This window comes from Salpingoeca rosetta (assembly GCF_000188695.1).
Source record: "Salpingoeca rosetta unplaced genomic scaffold supercont1.33, whole genome shotgun sequence".
NCBI lineage: Eukaryota > Choanoflagellata > Craspedida > Salpingoecidae > Salpingoeca > Salpingoeca rosetta.
The window spans coordinates 284794-307293 of record NW_004754901.1 but is presented as its reverse complement, the minus strand read 5'-3'; the positions used below and the strand labels follow the sequence as shown (position 1 = coordinate 307293).

The 22500-nt window shown below is 57.5% G+C and overlaps 4 protein-coding genes across 4 annotated transcripts in view; 2 read left to right on the top strand and 2 right to left on the bottom strand.

Moving 5' to 3' along the window:
• Window positions 1-270, top strand: part of PTSG_13050 (sugar phosphate exchanger 2) — a 4355-nt gene extending 4085 nt beyond the window's left edge. Inside the window, exon 13 of the mRNA XM_004988780.1 lies at window positions 1-270. This exon is cut by the window's left edge and continues 115 nt beyond it. The gene's annotated coding sequence lies outside the window, so the exon portion shown is untranslated.
• Window positions 271-1111: 841 nt separating this feature from the next.
• Window positions 1112-9733, top strand: PTSG_10457 (uncharacterized protein). Its single transcript, XM_004988779.1, has 14 exons — window positions 1112-1157; window positions 1544-1985; window positions 2941-3876; window positions 4111-4286; window positions 4487-4653; window positions 4994-6033; window positions 6282-6395; window positions 6583-6791; window positions 7044-7122; window positions 7326-7719; window positions 7901-8130; window positions 8347-8385; window positions 8565-8701; window positions 8925-9733. Exons 3-14 carry the CDS (start codon window positions 3019-3021, stop codon window positions 9019-9021), a joined length of 3540 nt encoding a protein of 1179 aa, XP_004988836.1. The 5' UTR covers window positions 1112-1157; window positions 1544-1985; window positions 2941-3018; the 3' UTR covers window positions 9022-9733.
• PTSG_10456 (uncharacterized protein) lies at window positions 9668-15362 on the bottom strand. Its single transcript, XM_004988778.1, has 3 exons — window positions 15247-15362; window positions 13088-15072; window positions 9668-12810 (listed from the first exon to the last, which is right to left on the bottom strand). Exons 2-3 carry the CDS (start codon window positions 14904-14906, stop codon window positions 10025-10027), a joined length of 4605 nt encoding a protein of 1534 aa, XP_004988835.1. The 5' UTR covers window positions 14907-15072; window positions 15247-15362; the 3' UTR covers window positions 9668-10024.
• Window positions 15363-19020: 3658 nt separating this feature from the next.
• PTSG_10455 (uncharacterized protein) overlaps window positions 19021-22500 on the bottom strand; it is a gene marked incomplete at its 3' end in the record, with an annotated part of 4540 nt that continues 1060 nt past the window's right edge. Inside the window, exons 2-3 of the mRNA XM_004988777.1 lie at window positions 20159-22500; window positions 19021-19226 (exon numbers count right to left, since the gene is read on the bottom strand). The exon at window positions 20159-22500 is cut by the window's right edge and continues 410 nt beyond it. Coding sequence (XP_004988834.1) covers window positions 19021-19226; window positions 20159-22500 — 2548 coding nt within the window. The remainder of the gene's footprint in view (window positions 19227-20158) is intronic.

Sequence of the window (22500 nt, the reverse complement as noted above, 5' to 3'; positions counted from 1 at the left end):
ATGGTGCTTGCGTGTGCGCATTGTGTGTGTGTGTGTGTGCGTGTGTGTGTTTGTGCTGGCGTATGTCCGTCTGTCCGTCTGTCCATCCGTCTGTCCGTCCGCTGTGTATGTGTCCGTCTGTCTGTCTCTTTGCCTCTGTTTTGTCTGCTGCCCCTTTCCCTGTGCTGTGCTGTCCTTTCATTGCCCATCATTCTCTCTCCTCTGCTCTTTGTTCACTTTTCCTCCTCGGCTTGCTCGCTTCCTCGTATGTAGTAGCTCTTTGTTCATTCAACATTACATGACCGCTGTTACCATTCCAGCACTCTCAGTCTCTCGCACATGTTGCTGCTACTTGCACAGCTGTTCATACGTGTGTGTGTGTGTCTGTGTCTGTGTCTGTGCGTGCGTGCGTGTGTGTGTCTGTGTGTGTGTCTGTGTGTGCGTGCGTGTGTGTGTGCGTGTGCCTATTTTTTTTTTTGTGTGTGTGTGCTTTTCCTTCGTCTGGACCTGCTCGTTTTAAGTGTGTCTGCGTCCATCACATCACTTGGTGTGCCTTCAGCCTTGCGTGTTGACAGGTGCGCCTTGAATGCATCGTCATTGTTTTCGTGCAACACAATCACCTCACAATCACCCTCACAATTTCACCTCACACACGCACCCCACCTACGCACCTGAGCCCATTGTTTCTGCCTCTCTGCAACCTACGCGTGTTAGGTTGTGTTATGTTCTGTGTGCTTGCGTGGCACGTGACACTGCACGTGCTCATGATCGCGTGTTCGTGCACGCGCGCGCGCGCGTGTGTGTGTTTGTGTGTCAGTAGGTCAGTGTGTCATCCTCTGATATGTTTCTGTGCACGTGTCGCTGCTGGTGTTGATTTGTGTTTGATGTTTGAGTCTGCTTGGTGCTGTTGTCTGGGCATGCATACGTCCGTGCACTTGTCTGCTCTGCGTGCTGTCCGGCGTTTTCCTTTTCAGCCTTCTTTTCGCCCTTCATGCTGTTGTTGCACACACACACACACACACACACACACACACACACCCAAAACACACAAGCGCACGCGCGCAATTCTTCAAAGGCAAGGACCACAACCAACTTCTTCCCATCGAAAATCGCATAAGATTTGGCCTAAATTTCGTCATTCTCGTCATCGTTCTTCGTCTGCGTTTTCTGGATTGGAGGTGAGCTTGTGCTTGTGAGCTTGTGCTCAACCACGCCCGCACGCACGCACCTTGTTCCCTTGGATCCCTTGCTTGCCTTGGTCGTGCTCGCACACAGACAACCACACACGAACACAAGCAAGCAACCGTACATACGCACACGCAAACGCACACACATCTTGTTCCCGTGCGGTTGCAGTCAAACCTGGTGCGCGCGCACGCGAGGGTGATGTGTGTTTATATTTGAGGCACGAGCCAAACACGCATCAATCCATTGTCACGAACAGCCTACACATCATTGGCAGCGCACGCATTCCGGCTTACGGGCTCTGCCGTTGTTGTTGCTGCTGACACGTGTCCTTCTCCCTCGGTCCTGCAACTGTGTGTTTGTCGTGGCACTCTCACAGGCCAAGACCAACGTCGCAGGCACTCGCACGCACCTACACACGCACCACGCACACCTGGTTCCATTGAGTGAACCGGCTGTTCGTGTGCACACATCGTCCATCACAAGTTCATTTTCCTGCATTGTGACACGAACCCAGATCAAGCACCCATTCAAGCCACACGCTTACAAGCCACCGATCGAACACCACCACCAGCTGCAACCTCAAGCCAAGCCAAGCCAAGCCAAGCATAGCCAAGCCCAGCTCTCCTTCACCCGTCTTCCCGATATCACCCACACGAACCAAGTTCACCCACCGCCTTCCATCTCGGCCGCTTCACATCATTGAGCAAACCTTCCGTCCGACCCTACTACGCACGCGTTACTTCCGGCGTTTCCTCGAGTCTAGCGATTGTTCCCCCATTGACCCGGCCGCTCTAACCATTGAGTCCATCTACACCCTGGTACGTGCGTTGCATCAGCCTGACTGCGTTATGAACATCAACCTCCGTCGTGCATGTGTTCTGTACGCGTTGGCGCATGTGTAGCCGTCTCGTGCTTTTCGTTCCCGCTCCCCCTTTCCCTCTTTTGAAGCACATCTTGCGGGAGTATTGAATGTTCTTTGCTTTCTCTCTCTCTCTCTCTATCTATCTCTCTTGCTTCTTCTCTGAAGTGCCTTGCAACTCCCCACACCCGCTTGTTCTTTGTTCGTGCGTGTGTAGGGGTGTGCGTGTGTGGTTTTCTCCTCTTGCGTGATGCCGACGCCATTGTTTGCACCACGTCCGATGCGTGTGTGTGTGTGTGTGTGTGTGTACGTGTGCGTGCATCTGTGTGCGTGCATGTGTGTTGCCTTTTTCCACCTTTCTGTGTGTGCGTGTGTGCGCGTGCGTGTGCTTGATGTGTATGTTTCCCCTTTGACTTCCATTTCCCCCCCTTGCATTTTCCTTCGTCCATGAAACCGGGTGTGTGTGCACACCATCGTCTCGTTTCCATTTACTTTTTGCGCCCTCCCGCTGTCTGTTCCTAATTTGGATGGTATCGCCTTGCCTTCCCCCCATATCTGTCTTGATCTCCACCACCACCATCTCCACGACCACCACCATCCACCAATATCAGCGCTGTCGCTGTGGGCTTGCTTGCTTCGCTGTCACCTTTCTTTTTCTCTTCCGTCGTCGTGATTGACTTGTCGTTATTTGTCGTCACCTTCTACCGTGTGACATCGATCCATTGACGCTGGCTGGCGCTTTCTTGCTCTTGCTCGTTGCGCTATTCATCTGCTGGCTGTCACATCACTCACTCACTCACTCACCTTTGCTTGCTTTCGCTCTCTGCTCTGCTTTGCTCTACAACCCCTCCTTCTCCCCGCTATCTTCCCCTTTCTCCCTCCTGTCTCCCAACCAACCATCCACCTTTTGACAGACCTTCCTTTGCTGATTTGTTGATTTGATTGGAACCGAGAACACCACCACAACCACCACCACCACCACCACCGTCAAGATGAGGACAACAGCAGCCGTTGTTGCCTTCGTCATCGCCCTGACCCTTGCCGTCGCCGCACACGGCGCCCACGTCGAGCCCCCGCGCCCAAATGGCAAGCGCACCTCCCTCTCCGGCGCTGCGTGCATGTCCACGTGCCGCGTCCGCCCCCACACGCTCGAGCTCATTGCCGAGGAGCAGGAGGCAGCCGCAGCAGCAGCACCCATGGGCGGACAGACCAGCAGCCGCTTTGGAACCTTTGAGGACCTCCTCATGGGGCTGAGCAACTTTGCGACGTGCGTTGTGGACCCTTCGCTCTCGCCGTCCTCTGGCGCCTCATTCAACAACAGGTTCGCCTTTGCCGCCCACTCGGCCTCCCACAAGCCCTTCTTCACCACGCGCACCGTCACCGTCGGCCCAGGCAGCGACAGTAGCAGCGACAAGCACGTCTTCTTTGTGTCGTCGACACCCAACTGCCCCGTCTGTGTTGAGCACTCGGACCACGCCACGGCTGCCACGCACGACCCCAGCACCCCGTATGCCCACCGCTGCAACGGCACGTGCCTCGACCTGTGCACCCCGCAGTGGGCCGCGTTTGACGCCTTTGTCATGGAGCAGAAGCAGCAGTTCCAGTTCAAAAACGTGTTCAACACGACTTCCGATGGTGCTGACGCGTCGCTGCGCCGGCGCCGTGACATTGGCGACTTCTTTGACGACGTGACAGACACGCTGGACGATGCGTTCAACGACGTGATTGACACGGTTGGCGGCGCCTTCCAGGATGCCGTAGATGACCTGCAGGAAGCCTTTGTGGACCTTTCCGATGACATTGTCGAGACCATTGGCGAGCAGTTCAACGCCCTCTCCGAACACCTCCAGGTATGTGTGCGTGTGTGCGCGTATGTGTGCGTGTATGTGTGCGTGTATGTGTGTGTATGTGTATGTGTATGTGTGCTTGTGTGCTTGTGCGTGCGTGTCTGTTCAGTTACATGTGTGCGTGTGTGCATGTGCTGTGGTTTCGTGCGTTGACCCTTGTGACGTTGAGCGATGGCACCCCATCATACCAACTACCACCACCACCACCACCACCCACGGCCACCACCACCCCTGCAGGACATTGTGCGGGGCGTGACGAGCATCACAGAGGCGTCCCTGGAGGACCTGAGCGCGCTTGGCCAGGACATTCTTGGGCATCTGCGCGCCGTCGGGGACATGACCATTGCGCAAATCGGCCACATTGCACAGCGGCTCGTCGACTTTGCAGAGGAGAACCTTCGCAACTTCATCAAGTCCGTTTGCCACCTGCCGGCTCCTGCGTTGTGTGTGTGTGTGTGTGTGTGCTTGTGTGCGCAGTGTATTGTTCACTAGCAACGTAGTTTGCGTGTATGCTCACCCTCACACCACTCCTCGCCTCACGTGTTCCATTCCGCTCACCCCACCCCACCCCCCTCACACACACACACACACCATTGCCACTGTCGCCGTGCAGCATGATTGACCCGTCTGTGTTTGAGTCGACGCTGCAGGACTTTGGCTGCGAGCGCCGCTGGGCGCCGTCCCAGGCCACCATGTTCATCACCCGCGCCGTCGACGTTGTTGGCGCTGTCACGGGCTGGGACGTCGACCGCTTCCGCGAAATGGGCTCTCTCATCCGAGGTGTGTGTGTGTGTGTGTGTGTGTGTGTGTGTGTGTGTGTGTGTGTGTGTGTGTGTGTGTGTGTGTGTGTGTGTGTGTGTGTGTGTTGTGTGTGTGTGTGTGTGTGGGTAGTGTCCTCCAAACAGGGTCCATCTGGCCTTCGCATTATAAGTCGGGAAGCTAAGCAGCTACCTCTTGTAAGTCGGCTGAGACGTTTACTGCTCTGATCAATTCTGTACCTTACGGCTGATACAATATGGAGTACTCGACACCCAGAATCGCCACCAACACACATATCACACACACACACACACACACACACACACACACACACACACCACATACCACACACCACCATTAGGCCTTGCACGCGGGGACATTGAGAACCTTGAGCCGCTGCTGATTGACTCTGCCGTGCTCATCGCCAGCGGCATCACAGGCATCCCCCCAGACACCGTCGAGGCCCTCGCTGAGCGCGTTGTGGACATTGTCGGTCTCGTCTCCACATGGAACAGCACAGACTTCCGCGCCATTGGCAACGTGGCGTCGGGCCTGGCCGACGGCGACCTGCAGGTGCTGGCGGACTCGTCGCACCTCAACGCCCTGGCCCGCGTCGCATTTGACGTTGACCTGAACCGCATCACCACCATCGCCTCGCGTGGCATTGATCTCATTGGAGGCGCGTCCAGCGACAACGAGGAAGGGTGGCAGCAGGTTGCACAGTTTGCCTCTGGCATTGCCGCCGACCACCTTGAGAACATGGGCGAGACCGGCATCCGTGCGCTTGGCCGTCTGCCCGACACGGGGCTCGACCCGGCCCGCCTCAACATGCTGCTGGACCGCGTCGTGGAGGTGGTTGGCATGCCCAGCCAGTGGGACGACGGCGCCTGGGACGACCTTGGCCTGCTCGCCGTCAACTTTGCCACGGACGCGCTGCGCAACATCAGCATGACGGGTCTGCAGACGCTCGGCACCGTCCTCGACATCCCATTCGACACGGCAGAGATGCTGCTTGGCGAGGCCATTGACCAGCTCGGCCCCATCACGGAGTGGAGCACGGAGGACTTTGGCGTTGTCGGCAACATCCTCAAGGCCATTGGCGTGGACGTGGTTGCCGACCTGAATGAGGATGCCCTCATGTTCCTCGTCGACATTGCCGACCAGCTGCCCCACGACGTCCTCTCCGCCGTCCTTGAGCGCTTCATGGCCCTGCGCGGTGTTCAGCTCGAGGAGTTTGCACTTGATCTTCTTGAGCAGCTGCAGCCGGCCCTGGCTGCCATCCCCTCGGAGACCATTCGCCGCCTGCCTGCCGAGGCCATCATGCTGGTGGATTCCATCCACGACCTCTCCCACAACCAAGTCGAGGCCCTCCTTGCCCGCGCCGTCGAGCTCTTTGGACCGGTGCGTATCGTAATAATGTGCTATTTTGTGTGTGTGTGTGTGTGTGTGTGCGTGTGTGCGTGCGTGTGTGCGTGCGTGTGTGCGCATGGAGGAGGGGAAGGGGACGGATTGCATGCATGGTTGTGTGCACGGTGTGTCGTGGGCTGGTCTGTTCTGCATGGTTATTTCTGTGCATGTCTTCAACTGACTTTGCAACACTACCACCTCCATCATCACCATCACCATCATCATTACCCCAATTGTTGCAGGTTGAGAACTGGAGCGCGACCACGTGGCAGGCATTCCCCGAGCACGCGGCGGACTTTGCTGCCATGTCCCTCTCTGACCTCACCCCGTCCTCCCTCTCCGCCCTTGGCAACGACGTACGTCACGCGCGCACTGTTTTGTTTTTGTTCTGTGTGTGTGTGTGTGTGTGTGTGTGTGTGTCAAAGCCATCGCATTGCGCGTTTTAGCAGTTTTCTCTCTCGTTTGTTTCTCACCCAACCTTGCCCCGCTTCTGTTACCACCCTCACATTATCCCCCCGCCCTCTCAAACACACGCGTGTGCAGCCGCTTGCGACGTTCTCCAACGCTGCGCTGATGACGCTTGGCCCGCGCATCACGGAGCTGCTTGGCTCTGTTGACAGCCTCACCCCGCAGCAGCTGAGCGACCTCGGTGACATGCTCAAGGCGCTCGCACCGCAGGACCTCATGCACATGACGACCGACCTCATTCCCTTCTTGCGCGACGTCGTGCCAGGCGTTCTCGACGAGGCTGTGTAAGTACACTTGCTCTGTGCTTGGTGTCCGTGCGTATGTGTGTGTGTGTGTGTGCATGTGTCCGTTGTGTGTGTGTGTGTGTGTGCTTGTGTTTATGTGGCGTGCGCCTGCGTGTCTCTCCATCTCTCTCGCTGCGTGCCTCTCCATCTCTCTTCCTACGCATCTCTCCATCTCTCTCCCTCCTCCTCCGTCTCATGATCATGACTGCCACCACCCGACACCAACCCCAATACCACCACCGCCATGGCCAGGTGCCTGCTTGACTTTGCCTGCGACGACTCGCTCGGCCTTCCCCTGCAGGACCTCCCCCTCTGCAACGAGCAGCTTCAGGTCAGTCAACCAACCAGCCAACAGCTACTGGGTCTCTCGTGTGCATGTGTGTGTGTGCGTGTGTGCATGTGTGTGTGTGTGTGCATGTGTTGTCTGGTTGTCACGGTGCGCCCTCATCTCGTTCACTCAACCCTTCTCACTAACCATCCATCCATCCATCCAACTTTCCCAACTTTCCAACTGTCCAACTGTCCGTTCAACAGGTCATCGGCCTGCGCCTGCGGGAGCTGCTTGGCGAAGTGAGCACGTGGAACGCGTCTGTCCGCGCATCTGTTGGCCCGCTCGCCATCTCCCTGTCCCCGGCCGATATGGGCCAGCTCCCCACCGACGCCCTCACAGACATTGCCAGCGTCAACTGCCTTGGCGACTCGCTCGTGGAGTGCATTGTGAAGCGTGCCATGAACCTCCTCGGCAGCGGCGACAGCATTGCGTCATGGACCTCCAGCGAGCTGCGCATGCTTGGAAACGCCATCCGTGGCCTTGATGCCGCCGCCCTCCGTGGCCTCTCCGCCAGCGTCGTCGTGGACGCACTCGACAACTTTGTGTCTGTCCAGTGGAACTCCGACCAGCTTGCAGCCCTCGCTGACCAGCTCATCGGTGCGTTGACACACGTGTGTGCATATACGTGTGTGTACGTGTGTGTATGCACTTGCTTGTGTGTGTGTGTGTTTGCTGGGATACCTTGTATGCAGGAAGCACGCTACAACCATCTCGCGTACTCACCGCAATTCACCAATCCCCGCCCCTTTCTCTCTTGCAAAACCCGACACTACTGCAGAGGCGCTTGGCGACACTGCGGACTGGTCTGCGGACATGGTTGACCGCGCCGGCGCCATCATTGCTGGTCTCGACGACATTGACCTTGCCGCTATTCCCGCCCGGGCCCTACGCCGTATCAGCGACGAGGTGTTCACCCTGCTCTGCGAGAACCAGAAGCTGCACGTCATGACCCCGGACCAGCTTGCCGTCGTCGCCTCCCTCCGCACCAGCCTTGACTGCCCCGTCGAGGTGTGTGTGTGTGTGTCTGTGTCTGTGTGTGTGTGTGTGTGTGTGTGTCTGTGTCTGTGTCTGTGTCTGTGTGTCTGTGTCTGTGTGCACCTGTGTGTGGACCTGTGTGTAGTTTTGGTGGCAATGCCCCCCCCCCCTTTTTTTTTTTGTTCTTGCAACTTCTAACCTCCAACCGCCAACCCATGGTAATCATTCATGGTCGGTTCACGTTAACAGGAGGGCCTTCTTACCTCCGCCCAGAGCTCCGCTGTCACTGTAAGTTTCAGTTCCACCCACACAAGCCACCTTGTTTGCTCGTTCTGACCAGCTGCAACATCTGTGTCATTGAATTCTTTTAATTCAATCCAACCTGCCATGGTTTTCGCCACCAACCCTCACCACCCCCAATCACCAACCATCACCATCATCACCATCACCACCACCACCACCATCAGGAGGTGACGAACAACGGCGGTGACTCGAACGGCAGCGGCAGCGGCAGCGTGTCCTCCGGCACCGTCGCAGCCGCCGTCATTGTGCCCATCGTTCTCATCGCACTCATCGTCGCAGGCGTCTTCTACTACCGCAACAAGTGCGTTGGTGCTGTAACTGCCGTTGTGCATGCGTGTTGTGATACAAGTCAAGTCGCCTTGTGTGATTGTCTGTGTGTGTTGTCTTTTGTGCGGCCGTTGCCTCCCACTTGAACTCTTCACACACACACACACACACACATACCCTCTCACACACATACCCTCACACACACATACCCTCACACATACCGTCACCGATACGCTCACCCCCTTTCTCCTCATTAGGTCTGGCAGCGGAAGCAGCAGCAGCGGGCGACCAAAGAGCGGTTCTGTGCAGCGCCGCGTCAAGGACATTGAGCTGCAAAACCAAACAACCGCCTAGTCGCCCAACCAACCAACCAACCAAACAACCAATCAACTAATCCATCACTTCCATTCATCTCCGCACCCGCCTCCCCCGCCCAAACACCAAAGTTCATTATCATCCTCACCATCACCACATTGATCGACGTGTTGTTGGACCCCTCCATCCACCGTCGTTGTTCATTCCCCTTGACCACCTTGTGTGATAGATCCTCCATGTGGTGTTGAGCGTGCTCGTGTTATGTCTTCCATCGTTGCATGTCATTCACTGTCCTGTTTTTCCGCCCTCGTGTGTCGAGGCTTTTTTCTTTTCATTTTTTTCTGTTCTTTCGTTTCTTCCCATCCTACACCCTGCATCCCCGTGTGTGTGTGTGCTTGTGTGTGCTTGTGTGCGTGCCGTTGGTGGTATGTGCACTGCACAGTGGTAGCTTGCGTGCGTGAGTGCTTGTGCGGTGCAAGTCAACAGATGGGGTGACGTTGTTCATTTCACATTTGTTGTCGTTTCTCGCATTGTGTGGTGACCGATGGGATGAGCGAATGTGCTGGCGCCTTCCATGTCCAACCAACCACAACCTTTCGGTCACATGAACACCGAGTCAACGAAACGAGACACAATGAAGCGCATGTCACAACTCATCTCGCTGATGGTCACGCTCATCTGCCAATCCTCAAGTCTGTTTACATGATGGCGCAGCCGCAACAACAACCAATGAATACACATGAAACACACAACATACACGAATGTGAACAACGCGAGACAATGCACAAATACATATGAGCCATGCTTTGCTTGCCAGTAGTAGTACAAACGAGGCAGGCCTCTCCACAAATACAAATGAAGCGTGTCTCGCCACAAATACATACGCGCACGCACGCACACACACACACACACACATACACACATACACACATGCTCGCACATGCTTCACATTCCCTTAGGTTCGATCACACGCACACAGTGCACATCATATACATATGCCACGCACACGCATGCACACAGCACACGCTCGCTTGCCAAACTTTTACTCGTCGCCGTCTTCTTCACTTTTCACCCCACCGCCATCATCACTGTCACCATCATCACCACCATCACCGCTGTCACCACTGTCACCATCATCACTACCATCATCATTCGCAGCAGCTGGTTGGGCCGTCACCTTTTCCTCAGACGACTGATCATGGGGGTCAGCCCTGTTGTCGCTGCCCTTTGCGGGGCCCTTGGCGTGGCTGTTGTTGCTGTTGGGCACTGTCGAGGCTGATGCTGATGACGTCTCGCCTGCCGCTAGTTTGTACTTGCCAGTGGCCGCTTTCCTCGCCCGTGCGAGCGCGTGTCTGCGCACAGCAGCGCGGCGCCTGCCCTGCTGCTGAATGGCGTGCTGTTGATGCAGCTGCTTGTTGAGCAAGCGCGGGTTCTGTTGCAGATAAAATAGGAGGTTCTTGTTGTTGGCTGGAGGGCGGTAGTACTGTCCCTGGTGCGGGTGATGGCGCCACGGTTGCTGCCGCTGTGGTGGGGCTGCTGCTGCTGAGGCGAGATGGCGTTGTTGTTGTTGTTGTTGTTGTTGTTGTTGTTGTTGTTGTTGTTGTTGTTGTTGTTGTTGTTGTTGTTGTTGTTGTTGTTGTTGTTGTTGTTGTTCTTGCCGCGGGAGCGGTAGTGACACTTGTTGGCGGTCGTGATGCGGGTGAGGTGGCGGTTCACGTCGTTGGTGGGGTTGGTGTCCCTGCAGCTGCTGCCCGTGTGTTGGGGCAAGTGCAGGCTGATGGGCACGGGCAACGTGTGCGTGCTGCTCATGTGACACTTGTTGTTGTTGTTGTTGCTGCAGTCGCCCAACACGTTGCTGCTCGCGTAAGTGCACAGCAACCGTTGCCTGCCGTTGCCACTCTCCCTGCTGCAACAGCTGTTGCACCCTAGCATGCGCCTCCTGTTGTTGTTGTTGTTGTTGTTGTTGTTGTTGTTGTTGTTGTTGTTGTTGTTGTTGTTGTTGTTGTTGTTGTTGTTGTTGTTGTTGTTGTTGTTGTTGTTGTTGCTGTTGCTTGCGACCTTCGTCGCCCTGTGACGCCGCCGTGGTGATAGCACCCGGTGCCGTCGCTTCCTGTCCGGCCAGCGTACGCTCAACGCCAGCAACGTGCTTCGACCCACCACCACCATCACCACCACCACCACCACCACCACCGATACCCGCCCGTCGGAAGTTCCATGACACATACATGCCACGTCCTCCAGACGCCATCTCCTCCACTCCCGGTTTCTGCTGTCTGTTCCATCTAAATCGCCCCAATCGTCGCTCTCGCGCCTCCCTGTCCTCTTCCTCTTCTTTCCGATACGCAGCGTCACGGAGGTCCACCAATTCACCGCCCACGCCCACGTACGACGCCACAACCTCCCTCGGACACAGCGCACGCCGAAACCACAGCCTACTCAGCTGAAGCCGTGCGTGTTCGCCGTTGGCGTGCTGTACAGTCATGTGTCGCACGAGCGCTGCCAGCGCGCCATCTCGCCTCTTGTGCACGTGTAGCAACTTGCACCGTCGTGTGACTGCGGGCTGCTTGGACCTTGGCATTGCTGATGGGGTAGCGCTTGCGTTAGCAGTCGCACTCTTATCATCATCATCATCATCATCATCATCATCATCATCATCATCATCATCATCATCATCATCATCATCATCATCATCATCATCATCATCATCGTCGTCGTCGCTGTTGTTGTTGTTGTTGTTGTTGTTGTTGTTGTTGTTGTTGCTGTTGTCGTCGTCGTCGTCGTTGTTGTTGCTGTCGTCTGCGGCCTTTCGCCTCTCTCTCATCCACAGCCACGTCAGCACCCGCAGGCCAACGCCTGCACTCGAGTGCAAGTCCTTGTGAAACGGTCGGAAGCGCGTCGTCAACGCGGGAATCACAGCATCAATGTCATCGCCACCGTCTGCGCCAGCGCCGTTGTTGGTGTTGTCTTTTCTTCTGGTTTTGCGCCCAGCGCGCCCTCTGCGTGGGTGACCCGCCTTCCTCTGCGTGCGATTTTGTTTGGCATTTTCCTCCTCCAGCTCCCTTGCAAGCAAGTATACACCCTCGCACACTTGGTCATCGATGCAATCGTGCATGCTCTGCATCTGCCTCGCGAGCATATGCACCCCGCGCTTGGAAAGGCTTGCCTTGATCCTGGGCTGAGGGCGACACACATTGGGCGGTGCACTGCTGCCGGTGTTTTTGGTGGTGGTGGTGGTGGTGGTGGTGGTGGTGGTGGTGGTGGTGGTGGTGGTGGTGGCACATATGCGGCCATCAGTACCGGCACCAGTGGCGCGGTCACCCACTGCCATTTCCGACGCCAGCGGCCGTGGATTTGTTGTTGCCGTCGTGGGTGTTGGCGTTACCGTTGTTGGTGTTGGTGTTGTTGTTGGTGGTGCTGTCATCGTCGGCGCTGCTGCTGTTGGCGTTGGCCACGTTGATGACGACGATAGGGGCGCATTTGGCGCGTTCCCACTCGCAGCACCAGATCCCCAAGCCCACACCCCTCGTGCTGCTGCTGCTGCTGTTGCTGGTGGTGGTGCTGTTGTCGGTGGCGGTTTTGTTGGTGGCGGTGGTTGGCTGGCACTGTTAGCGTGCGAGTTGGCGCCGTGGGCCAGTGCTGGTCGACCGTGACGTGCCGATTGCGGCCTTGTGCTCTTGTCACCATGCGCAGATGCGTGCTGGTCCTTCTCATCGGTGAGTGGCAGCAGCGGGAGCGGCGCAGGAAGATCTGGCCAGGCGTATGCGCACGTGCGCGGCCGGACGGGAAGTCCGCGGTCGCCACACGTGAGCAGAAACGGCACGCGCGCAGCTGACGGTGTGTGTGTGTGTGTGTGTGTGTGTGTGGTGGCACAAACAATGTTACAGGGTGTGTCGTTTCACAGGTGGCACAGCAACAGCAACACACGCAACACACGCACACATGCACACACGCATAAACACACGCACACACACACACATGCGCACATGCACACACACATGCACACACACGCATGCATACATATACACACAAAAAAAAAAACACCAACGGCAACTTCGCTGAACGTACACACCGCGTCTCGCTGCAGCTTGCTTCCTTGTCAGCGGACAAAACGTGTTGAGATTGCAGAGAAACTGTCCTTCAACCTGCAACTCTGACGCCAGATGCACACCGCCCTCACCACGGGCAGGCTCGTCAGCACCACCCATGCTGTTGCTGTTGCTGGTGTCACTGTCGGTCGACGACTCGTCACAAGAGATCACAATCACCTCTGGATCCACCCGACTCGCTCTGCGCGATTGTTGATTGTCGCGGTGCGCTAATACAGCACTCCCCATGGCACCTGCTGCACTCCTTCTCTTGCTCTTCTTCTCCACCCTCCGCTTCTTTGCCTTCTTGACATTCCTTGCCTTCCTTGTCTTCCTGGCCTTCCTGGGTTGCCTCTTCTTGTCTCTCCTGCCCCTAATTGTCGTAGCTCTGTCTGCCTTGGCCTTGCGTCGTCTTGGCTGATCATCGTCGCTCCTGCCATGTCGATCGCTCCCATCACCATCATCACTGTCGCAACTGTTGTGGTCGTCGACAGCATCATCATCATCATCATCATCATCATCATCATCATCATCATCATGACCATCCTCGTCATTGTTCTCGTCATTGTCGTCGTCATCAACACTCCTCACTCGAACGCCAGTCCTCTTGCCAGCTGCGCCACTTCGCACACTCTCCTCCTCCACCTCTTCCTCGTCCTGTTGCTGCCGCTGCCGCTGCCTCCTCCTCCTAATCAATTCAACATCACCATCATCATCAGCATGATCATCATCATCGCCAGCACCAGCACGATCACCACCATTATCGTCGTCATCATGATCATCATCATCATGATCATCACCACCACCAGCACCACCAGAAACAACACGCACGTCATCACCATACCGGCTGCCACGTCGGCTGGTTGCGCTGCTGTGACGACGAAGCGATCCTCTGCTGTCACTGCGCCTGGAGCCGTGGCGGGCCAGATGCCGCGCCCTGTGCTTCTTGCTGCGTCGGTTCCTCTCGTTCTTCTTCCGTTTGCCCCTTCGCTTCGCATGTGACAATGTCGATGAGGATGTGGATGACGTGCGTGAGTGCGGGCGTGCACGGTGCTGTTTGTGTGGGCGGAGGTTGTGATGGCGGTGCGCCAGTGCTTGGTTGGTGTTCCTCCTGTGCGCCTGGAGCATTTGCCTGTCGATGACTTGTGCTGTTGCTGCTGTGCTTGGATTGGCTTGAGGGAGAACATACGCCCCCGACACCTGGTGTTGATGGTAGTGCCCGAATTGAAATTGCTGCAGCTGCAGCAGCTGCTGCTGCTGTGCGTGGTGCAGCTGGTGCAGCGGATTCAGCTGGTGGAAAGGCTGTTGTTGCATTGGCGCCGGTGTGGGAAGCGCCATTTGCTGGTGTGCATATGGTGGAGCGTAGGTCTGAGGCACGTGCTGATGCACATGCTGAGGAACGGGGTATGCGCTGTGATGCAGGGGTGTCTGTGACCTCGCAGCGACGGGCCCAAAGCCAACAGCGTGCTGCGGCGCGTGCTGTCCACTGGGCACGAGAAGCTGCTGTTGTGCACGCTGACGAGGGGTATGTTGCTGGGTGTGTTGTTGATGCGGTGGGTGCAGCTGTGCAGATTGGGGCTGGCAATATGGAACCGGAAGAGGCACGCCCATCGATAGGTCCGGCTGCGAGCGGACCGGTGGCTGAAGGGCGGGTTGGGGTGATGCGTACGCCGCCCGGAGTTGCATGTCACCGCTGTGAACACCCGTTCCTGTCGATGGCAGTGGCAGTGGCAGTGCTGGCGGTGGCGGCGGCTGGACGTGCATCGAGGGGAGGCCACCTGGCGTCGACCCAGAGGCGCCATGACCGCGGTTGTCAAAGCCCGGGGGTTGAGATGCCATTCACGCGTCCGCCAACGAGCCCGGGGAAAGTAGGCGGCCTTGGAAGGGACAGTGCAGCCTTCAAGCAGCCGTCTCTCCCAAACGCATGAACGCAAGAAGACGTGAACGAACTGGTGGGCAGCGGCTGTTGCTTGCGGGCTCTCTGTGCCATGAGGAACACCAATCCCTGTCGATACGAGGAAACACAGCAAAGACAGGCTCTGTCAGCAAACCAAACCTAAACAAACTAACAAACAAACAAACGGGTGCGTGCGGTGCGGTGCTCAAGAGTGTCGAGGGCGCACTGGGCTTCACAAACACAATGAACACCAGGCAGTGCACGAGGCCGTCGATGGCACACCTTGTCGGTGCTGTCGTCGCACACGTGCGTCTGGCAGACCTTGTCCCTTTGTGTCGACGAGTGCCTGTGGGTTGGCGGACAACAAACAACGAGGCCGCAGTGCAGTCAATTCTCCACACCACAAAATGTAGTCGGATATGAGAGCCTTCCTTTTTGTGTTCGTTCCCATGCACAAGCACACGCTCTGTCTGTGTTTCTGTGTTTCTCACTCACATACACTCTTTCGCTGCATCTTTCCCTCCACACCCTCTCCCCTTCTCTGTGTGTGTGCTGAGGGAGGGCGCTCATGGAATCACGCGTGTTTCAGAGTCATGGCCAGCTTTATTCGCAAGGACAAGACCACGAGACGCTGAGAGCACGCAGAATGTCTGATTGTACATGACAGAAAGAAACAAACTATGAACACACTTACCCGTTTACAAGAAGCCATGAAGGAACACCCCTCTCCTCCTCTCCTGCCGCCTCCAGCACAAAGGGTGGTGGGTGGGTGTGAAAAAATCGATGAAGCTGGAAGGCGATGAAGTTGAAGGCTTGAAGGGTGAATGCCAAACAAACCATATTCATAACAAAACAGTAGAGTTGCAGCGCTGATAACTGTCACAGCCGTCTGCTCACTTGGGATTCCACTCCTCCTGCTGTTATGGCTGTTGTTGTTGTTGTTGTTGTTGTTGTTGTTGTTGTTGTTGTTGTTGCGGTGCTTGTTGCGGTGCTTGTTGCGGCTGGTGGAGCTGCTGCGACTGTTGTTGCATCCCTTGCATCCCTTGTAGTTGCTGCTGTTGGGCCTGCAGCGCGACCTCGAGTTGTTGGATGTACATGGTTTGCTGCCAGTTGCGATATGCCAAAATGGCATTCAGTCGTTCCAACATCTCCATTTGATGCCTGGGATCCGCCAAAACCATCTCCGGCGACGGCTGAAGAGGCTGTGATGCCACTTGTTCGGTCGGCACTTGCTGTGCGCGTGCTTGCTGCTGCTGTCCTTGCTGGTTTTGCTGCTCCCTCAGCTGTTGCAGCTGCTGCTGTGGTTGCATCAGCGTAAACGCGTTGCTGCCCATCACGCCACCCATCGGCACAACACCAATCGCCTGCATGTGCACACCGAGGGGCGCCGTGTCCGCGTACACCCCAGACAGGTCAACACATCCACCACCACCACCACCACCACCACCAGCAACATCACGCCTTGTGACAACTGCGACCCCACCCTCACCATCATGACCAACATCGCCACAACCACCACCATCACGCTGCTTGCGGCTTCGCTCTCGCTGGTGTCTTGGTGGAGCGCCTTCCCCACGCATCGCCGCCGCCGCCGCTGCTGCCCTGTTCTGTTCCATCCTGTTGCGATGCCTGGTGCTGCCTGTGGTGTTGCTTCGGCTCCTCCGCCCACTCGTGTCCCGCCGCTTCCCCCGCCGACGCGCAGCGTTCTTGCTGCTGCTGCTGGCGGTGCTGTTGTCGTAACCGCGTCGCTGCTGTGCTTGCGCCATGTCGTCTCCGGCCCTGCTCAGGGCATGGCTTCTGCGTGTCCTCTCTGTCCTCCCACGGTCGCCACCACCACCACCACCACCACCACCGCTGCGATGACGGCGGTGGCGGCGGCGATCTTGCTGGTGGTGTCCTCGATCCCCACCCGCTTGTTTCCCGCCATCACCATCGTTCCCCCCACGCTGTCGCCAGTCTGCCACATCCATGCCACGCACACCCATGCTCGCGCCCACACGGCCATCGCTGCTTGTACTCATGTTGTTGCTGTTGCCACTGCCACGGCTGCCATTGCTACCAGGCGACGAGCTATCCACTCGCACGTGTGCTCCATCCCTGTCACCGCCGGCACCCTGGTTGTTCCGGTCGCGCTTGTTGGTGGGATCGTTGACAGCCTTGTTACCGGCAGCAGCAGCAGCGTTGCTACTACCATTGTTGTTGCCACTGCTGCTCCCCTTGTGGTTGTTGCCACTGTTGCTCCCGTTGTTGTTGTTGTTGTTGTTGTTGTTGTTGTTGTTGTTGTTGTTGTTGTTGTTGTTGTTGCTGGTATTGTTGCTGGTATTGTTGCTGCTGCTTTTGTTGTTGGTGGTGCGGGCGTTGCGGGTGCCGGTTGCCTCTGTCGTTCGCCTGCGCTCCCCATGTTGTGGCGGTGACTCCGAACGCGCCCCTGTCTGGAGTACCCGCAGTCCGCTGTCGTGCGATGTGCTTGGCGAGCTACCACTGTACGACCAGCGTCGCCGCCGGCGCGGGGGCAGTTCAGCATATCCAGAGCGGTCACGGCGGGTGTGCGTGCCTGCAGTCCCACCGTCACCGCCACCGCCGTTGCCCTCGCCAGAGTGTCGCTGTGAGCTGGATGTCGAGCTTGTGCACGTGTACGAGTGCGACCGCGGTGACGAGGACGTTGTTGACATGCTGCGGCCACGCCGCCCCTGGTGCAGCTGGTGGTGTGGGATGACAGCTGGGTCGTGGTGGTGGCGGTGGTTAAAGTACTGACGCCGAAACCGCAGGAGGGATGGCGAGCGCACGTGCTCGCGGCGACGGCGGCGGTAGCGGCTTGATCTGTTGCCTCGTCCCCGCACAGGTCGCCCACCGGCGCTGTTGCTATCCTTGCCATCGTTGACAGTCACGTTCCCACTGTTATCGTGATGCCTGCTGTAGTTGTTGCGACCTTGCTTTCTTCTCTGATTGCGACGACTACGCCGGCGTCGGCGCGAGTTGCGCGCGTCGGTGTCAGCTTGGTCACCAGTGTTGGTCGATTGGCCGCTGGCTTTGGATTCGCGGCGAGACTGCCGGCGCCGGCTACGCGAACCCCTCTTCTTTCCCTGGCTGTGACTTGCGTCACCCTGGGGCTTGTTGCCGGTACGCCTGTTACCCACGTGTTGTTGTTGTTGTTGTTGTTGTTGTTGTTGTTGTTGCTGTTGTTCTTGCATGCCAGCGCGCGCAGCCTGCTGGCGGCCAGCACTGGCGTCATTCCTACCACCATCGCCCGATGTATTCGCAGCAAGGGGCTTTCCAACATGAGGGCCACGACCATGTGTTGTTGCCATGTGACGCACGCCTTGCTCCTTGTTGTTGATGTTGTGCGCGTGTGTGCTTGCCTGCGCTGTTGTGTCCTCTGCTGTTCGTTGCTGCTGCTGCTGAATGTGTTGCTGTTGGCTTGCGTGCATGGCATCGGCCACATCTGAGGTGCCACCACCACTGTTGTTGCTGTTCGTGGCGGGGATGCCATCGTCCTCATCGTTGTTGCTGTTGCCGTCGTCGATGTTGCTGATGGTGTCAGTTGCGTTGTCACGCTGTCGCGTTGTCGCCGCCGCCGCATGTGCTGTTGGTGCTGCCGCACCTCCTGTACGTGCTGCTGCTGCTGCTGCTGCTGCTGTCGCTGCTGCGTCGCCCACATCTGGTGGAGACACCCCAGTTCTTGCCTTCTTTGCTACGGGCGCGCGGCCCGAGCTTGAGGACGACACCGATGACGAGGATGTTGTTGAGGATGACGGCGACACACGGGCTTGGTCTTCGTCCTGCCCCGAGTCCCTATCTTCCCCATCATCATGATCATCGCCTGCTGCCTCATCTTGCCCTTTCTCCTCTTGCTGTTCATCATCTTCTTCCTGTTGCTGCTGTGATTGCTGTTGTTGTTCTTGCTGCTGCTGCTGCTGCTGCTGCTGCTGCTGCTGCTGCTGTTGTTGTTGTTGTTGTTGTTGTTGTTGTTGTTGTTGTTGTTGTTGTTGTTGTTGTTGCTGCTGCTGTTGTTGTTCTTGCTGCTGCTCGTCTTGCTGCTGTGGTAGCTGGTGTTGCTCACCTGGTTCGTTGTTTTCTTCTGCCTGGTTTCCCTTTGCTGTCGGCGGCGTGGCCGATGATGGCGATGACGATGAAGCAACCGCAGTTGTCAGCTTGTCGTCTGTTGATGTCTTTGTTACCGATGATGCTGAGCCAGAGGTGGGCGACGATGCTGGCTGCACCGACGACGAGGATGACGAAGACATCATGCTGGCCAGTGGCTCCTGGGACGATGACGGGGCGAGTAAGCCCGATGCAGGTGACGTCGCTTCATGCTCAGCAGAGTCATCTTCAAAACCTTGCACCACCCGCTGCCGCACTTGCTGCTGCCGTCCCTCCTCTTGCTCGTCTTCCTGCTCATGTTGCTGTTGCTGTTGGGTTGGGATTGATCGTGCACCTCCTGAGTTGCGGTTTCGCGTGCCGACTGCTGGTGGCGCTGTGGAGGACGCAGCATTGTCAGACGCAGCTGTCCGAGATGGATTGGCCTGGCTGCTGCCCGCCGCAGGTGTAGTTGCTGCTGATGCCGCTGCTAGCGTGCCCCTGCCACTGCCGCCAACGCGCCGCACATCGTCGCTGCTGCTGTTGGTCGACGTGTTGCTGCTGGTGCTGGTGCTGCTGCCTTTGTGCTTGCCGTCAATGTGGCACTGCCTGTCCTGTTCGCGCCAACGACCCGCGTGACTGCCCATGGCCGCCTGGTCCTGCCCGTCCCCACGAGCACCGCCGCGGTGATGCTGGTGATGGTGCGTGCGGTGATGCTGCAGCTGCTGTTGGTGGTAGTGGTGCTGCCGTTGCTGGCTCTTCTGGTGGTGATGGTGTACGGCTCCTGTTCGATGTGCTTGTTCGGCGTGATGCCGCCTGTGTCGAATGTGTTGACTGAGCAGGGCCTCCCCAGCCTCTTGAGAAGGCGGCACGTTGAGTGATGACGACGATGATGACGACGACGACGCCGCCTCTTGCTTTGAAGGAGCATCATGCTTGTGGTGGCGAAACACTTTTCGCCTCAGGTGGTCATGCGGCTGCATGCGCTGGTGCCCGCGCGGTGCGAGCCGCGCTCCAGCATTGTTGGTGGTGGCAGCGTTGTTATTGATGCTGCTGCTGCTACTACTGCTATTGCTACTGCTGCTTCCTTTCCTGCCACTTCGCTCGTGACGATCACCATGTCCACCAGCACCGTCAGCACCATCAGCACCGTCACGGCCGCCGCTGTTGCTGCTGTTTGCACTGTGAGGGCGGCTGCTTGTGCTGCCACTGCCTTCGCCCGTGCATGTGGCTGTGGGCGGTGCTGCGTTGGAGGGGGTGTTGGTGGCGAGGGACGATGACGACGCAGAGTCTGGGTGGGACGCGCCCGTGCCAGAGGAAATGCCAGATGTACCGGAAGCAAGCCGCTGGTTGTGACCGTTGGAGTTGGTCGTGCTTGAAGACGATGAGGAATGCACATGCATGGCATTGTTGTTGCTGCTGCTGCCGCTTCCACTGCTGCCGTTGGTGTTGCTGTTGCTATTGCTGTTGCCGTTACTGCTGCTGCTAGCCACGCCATCATCGTCGTCGTCATCATCCTGGCCACCGCCCAAGTCTCCGTCGCGCTTTCGAAACGCGCCTGCCAACTCCAACCCAGCATCCAAGTCACCACCCACGCCGCCACGCACCTTCTTCTGCTGCGCAACAGCCACTGTCTGCTGACCGCCAGTGCGCTGCACATTGGCGACCAGCGTCACGGCCACAGTGTCCTGGGGCCGTTTGCTCTTTGCAAGTGCTTCAAGCGTCTCCTCAACCACCTGTGTGTGGTAATCAACACCTGCCCCGCCTCGGATGCCATCGCGCTTCACTGCTGAACCCGTCGGCTGCAGTGGTGGTGGTTGCAGCGTTGCTGTTGCCGCCGTGGGTTTCGTTGGTGCAGAAGCTGTTGCATCCTGCTTGGCGTTGTCTTGGGTTGCGGCTGATGTGTTGGCCCCTCTTCCTGATGTCGGAGCGTGAGTGGCCGTTGGGGTGGCGGTTGCATCTGGGTCATCTGCTTTGTCGCGCAGGGTGTGCAAGACACGGGCAAGGCGGGTTGTGCTACTGCCGGACCCGCTGTTGCTGTTGCTGCTGCCGCTGCTGCTTGTGCTGTTGATACTGCTTGTGCTGCAGGCAGCCTTCTTGTATGTCTTTGTTGAGCCCCGCTTGCCGTTGCCGCCGCTGTCACTGCTGGAGGGACTGTCACTGTTCACGCTCACCTGCTGGGAGCTACTGCCGTCCTCCCCCTCTCGCTGCCCATCAGGGCCATCGGCACCACTACCACCATCGTCATCAACGTCGTTGCGATTGCGGTCGTCGCTCGCGTTGCTGTCTTGTTCGTCCACGGGAGAGGCAGAGTCAAGGGTGGACGATTGTTCCTGCGCTTGTTGCTCTTGCTGCTGTTGTTCTTGCTGCTCTTGCTGCTGTTGTTCTTGTTGCTCTTGCTGCTGTTGTTCTTGCTGCTCTTGCTGCTGCTGTTCTCGTTGCCGTTCTCTCTGCAGGGGATGCTGGCTCGTGCGTTCATCCTTGCGTGCTCGCGCTTGAGCTGGCGCCAGCTGTAGCTGCCGCGAGCCGTGCTGGTTGAGTGGGTTTCGTTGAGACGATGAGGATACGGTGTTGCTAGCACGCTGCTGCCACTGCTGCTGCTGTTGCTGCTGCTGCTGTGATGTCATGGACGTGCGCAGTGCCGATGAGAACCGCGCTGCATAATCCAATGTCAGTCCGTGTGCCTGCTGCACCTGCTGTTGTTGGGCTTGTTGCTGCTGTTGTTGGGCTCGCTGCTGCTGCTGCTGCTGCTGCTGTTGGAGTTGTTCGATTTGTTGTTGCAGCATGCCTTGCAGCTGCTGCTGATGCGCGTAGTGCTGGCTGCTATACTGCTGCTGCTGCCGGTGCGGTTGTGCATAGTGCTGTTGGGAATGGCCGAAGCCGGTTTGCTGTTGGCCCCCTATCTGCATCTGCGACAGCTGCATGTGTTGTTGGTACCGTTGTTGTTGCTGCTGAAGCTGCTGCTGCTGCTGTTGTTGTTGCTGTTGTTGTTGTGGCTGTTGTTGTTGTTGCTGCTGTTGGGATGGCTGGTACATGGCCGATAACAACGAGCTCAGCACGTTCTGACTCAACGATGGCTGTTGCGCAAGCGGTCGGGAGAGTGTGGCATCCTGCATCATCGAAGATACATGTGGTTGAGGATGCCGAAAGACACTGGGCTGTGCGGTGAAAGGGTGGCCATATTCGCTCGCGTTTTGCATGCCCCCATGTTGTGCACCGGCGGGGAGGAAAGCCGATGTGGCTTGCGATGCTTGCGGCGGCAGATGCTGCTGCTGCTGCTGCTGCTGTGCGTGCGATTGTTGTTGCTGCTGCTGCTGCTCGTCTTGGTCGTGGTCAACGGAACGATGCATTGGAACAAAGTCGGTTGGCGAAAATGGCTTGCGGCTGCGACGCGTGCGCTTATCTCTGCCCTTTGCGTTCAAATGGGATGCGCAGACGACGGCACGAGCCTTGGAGAGC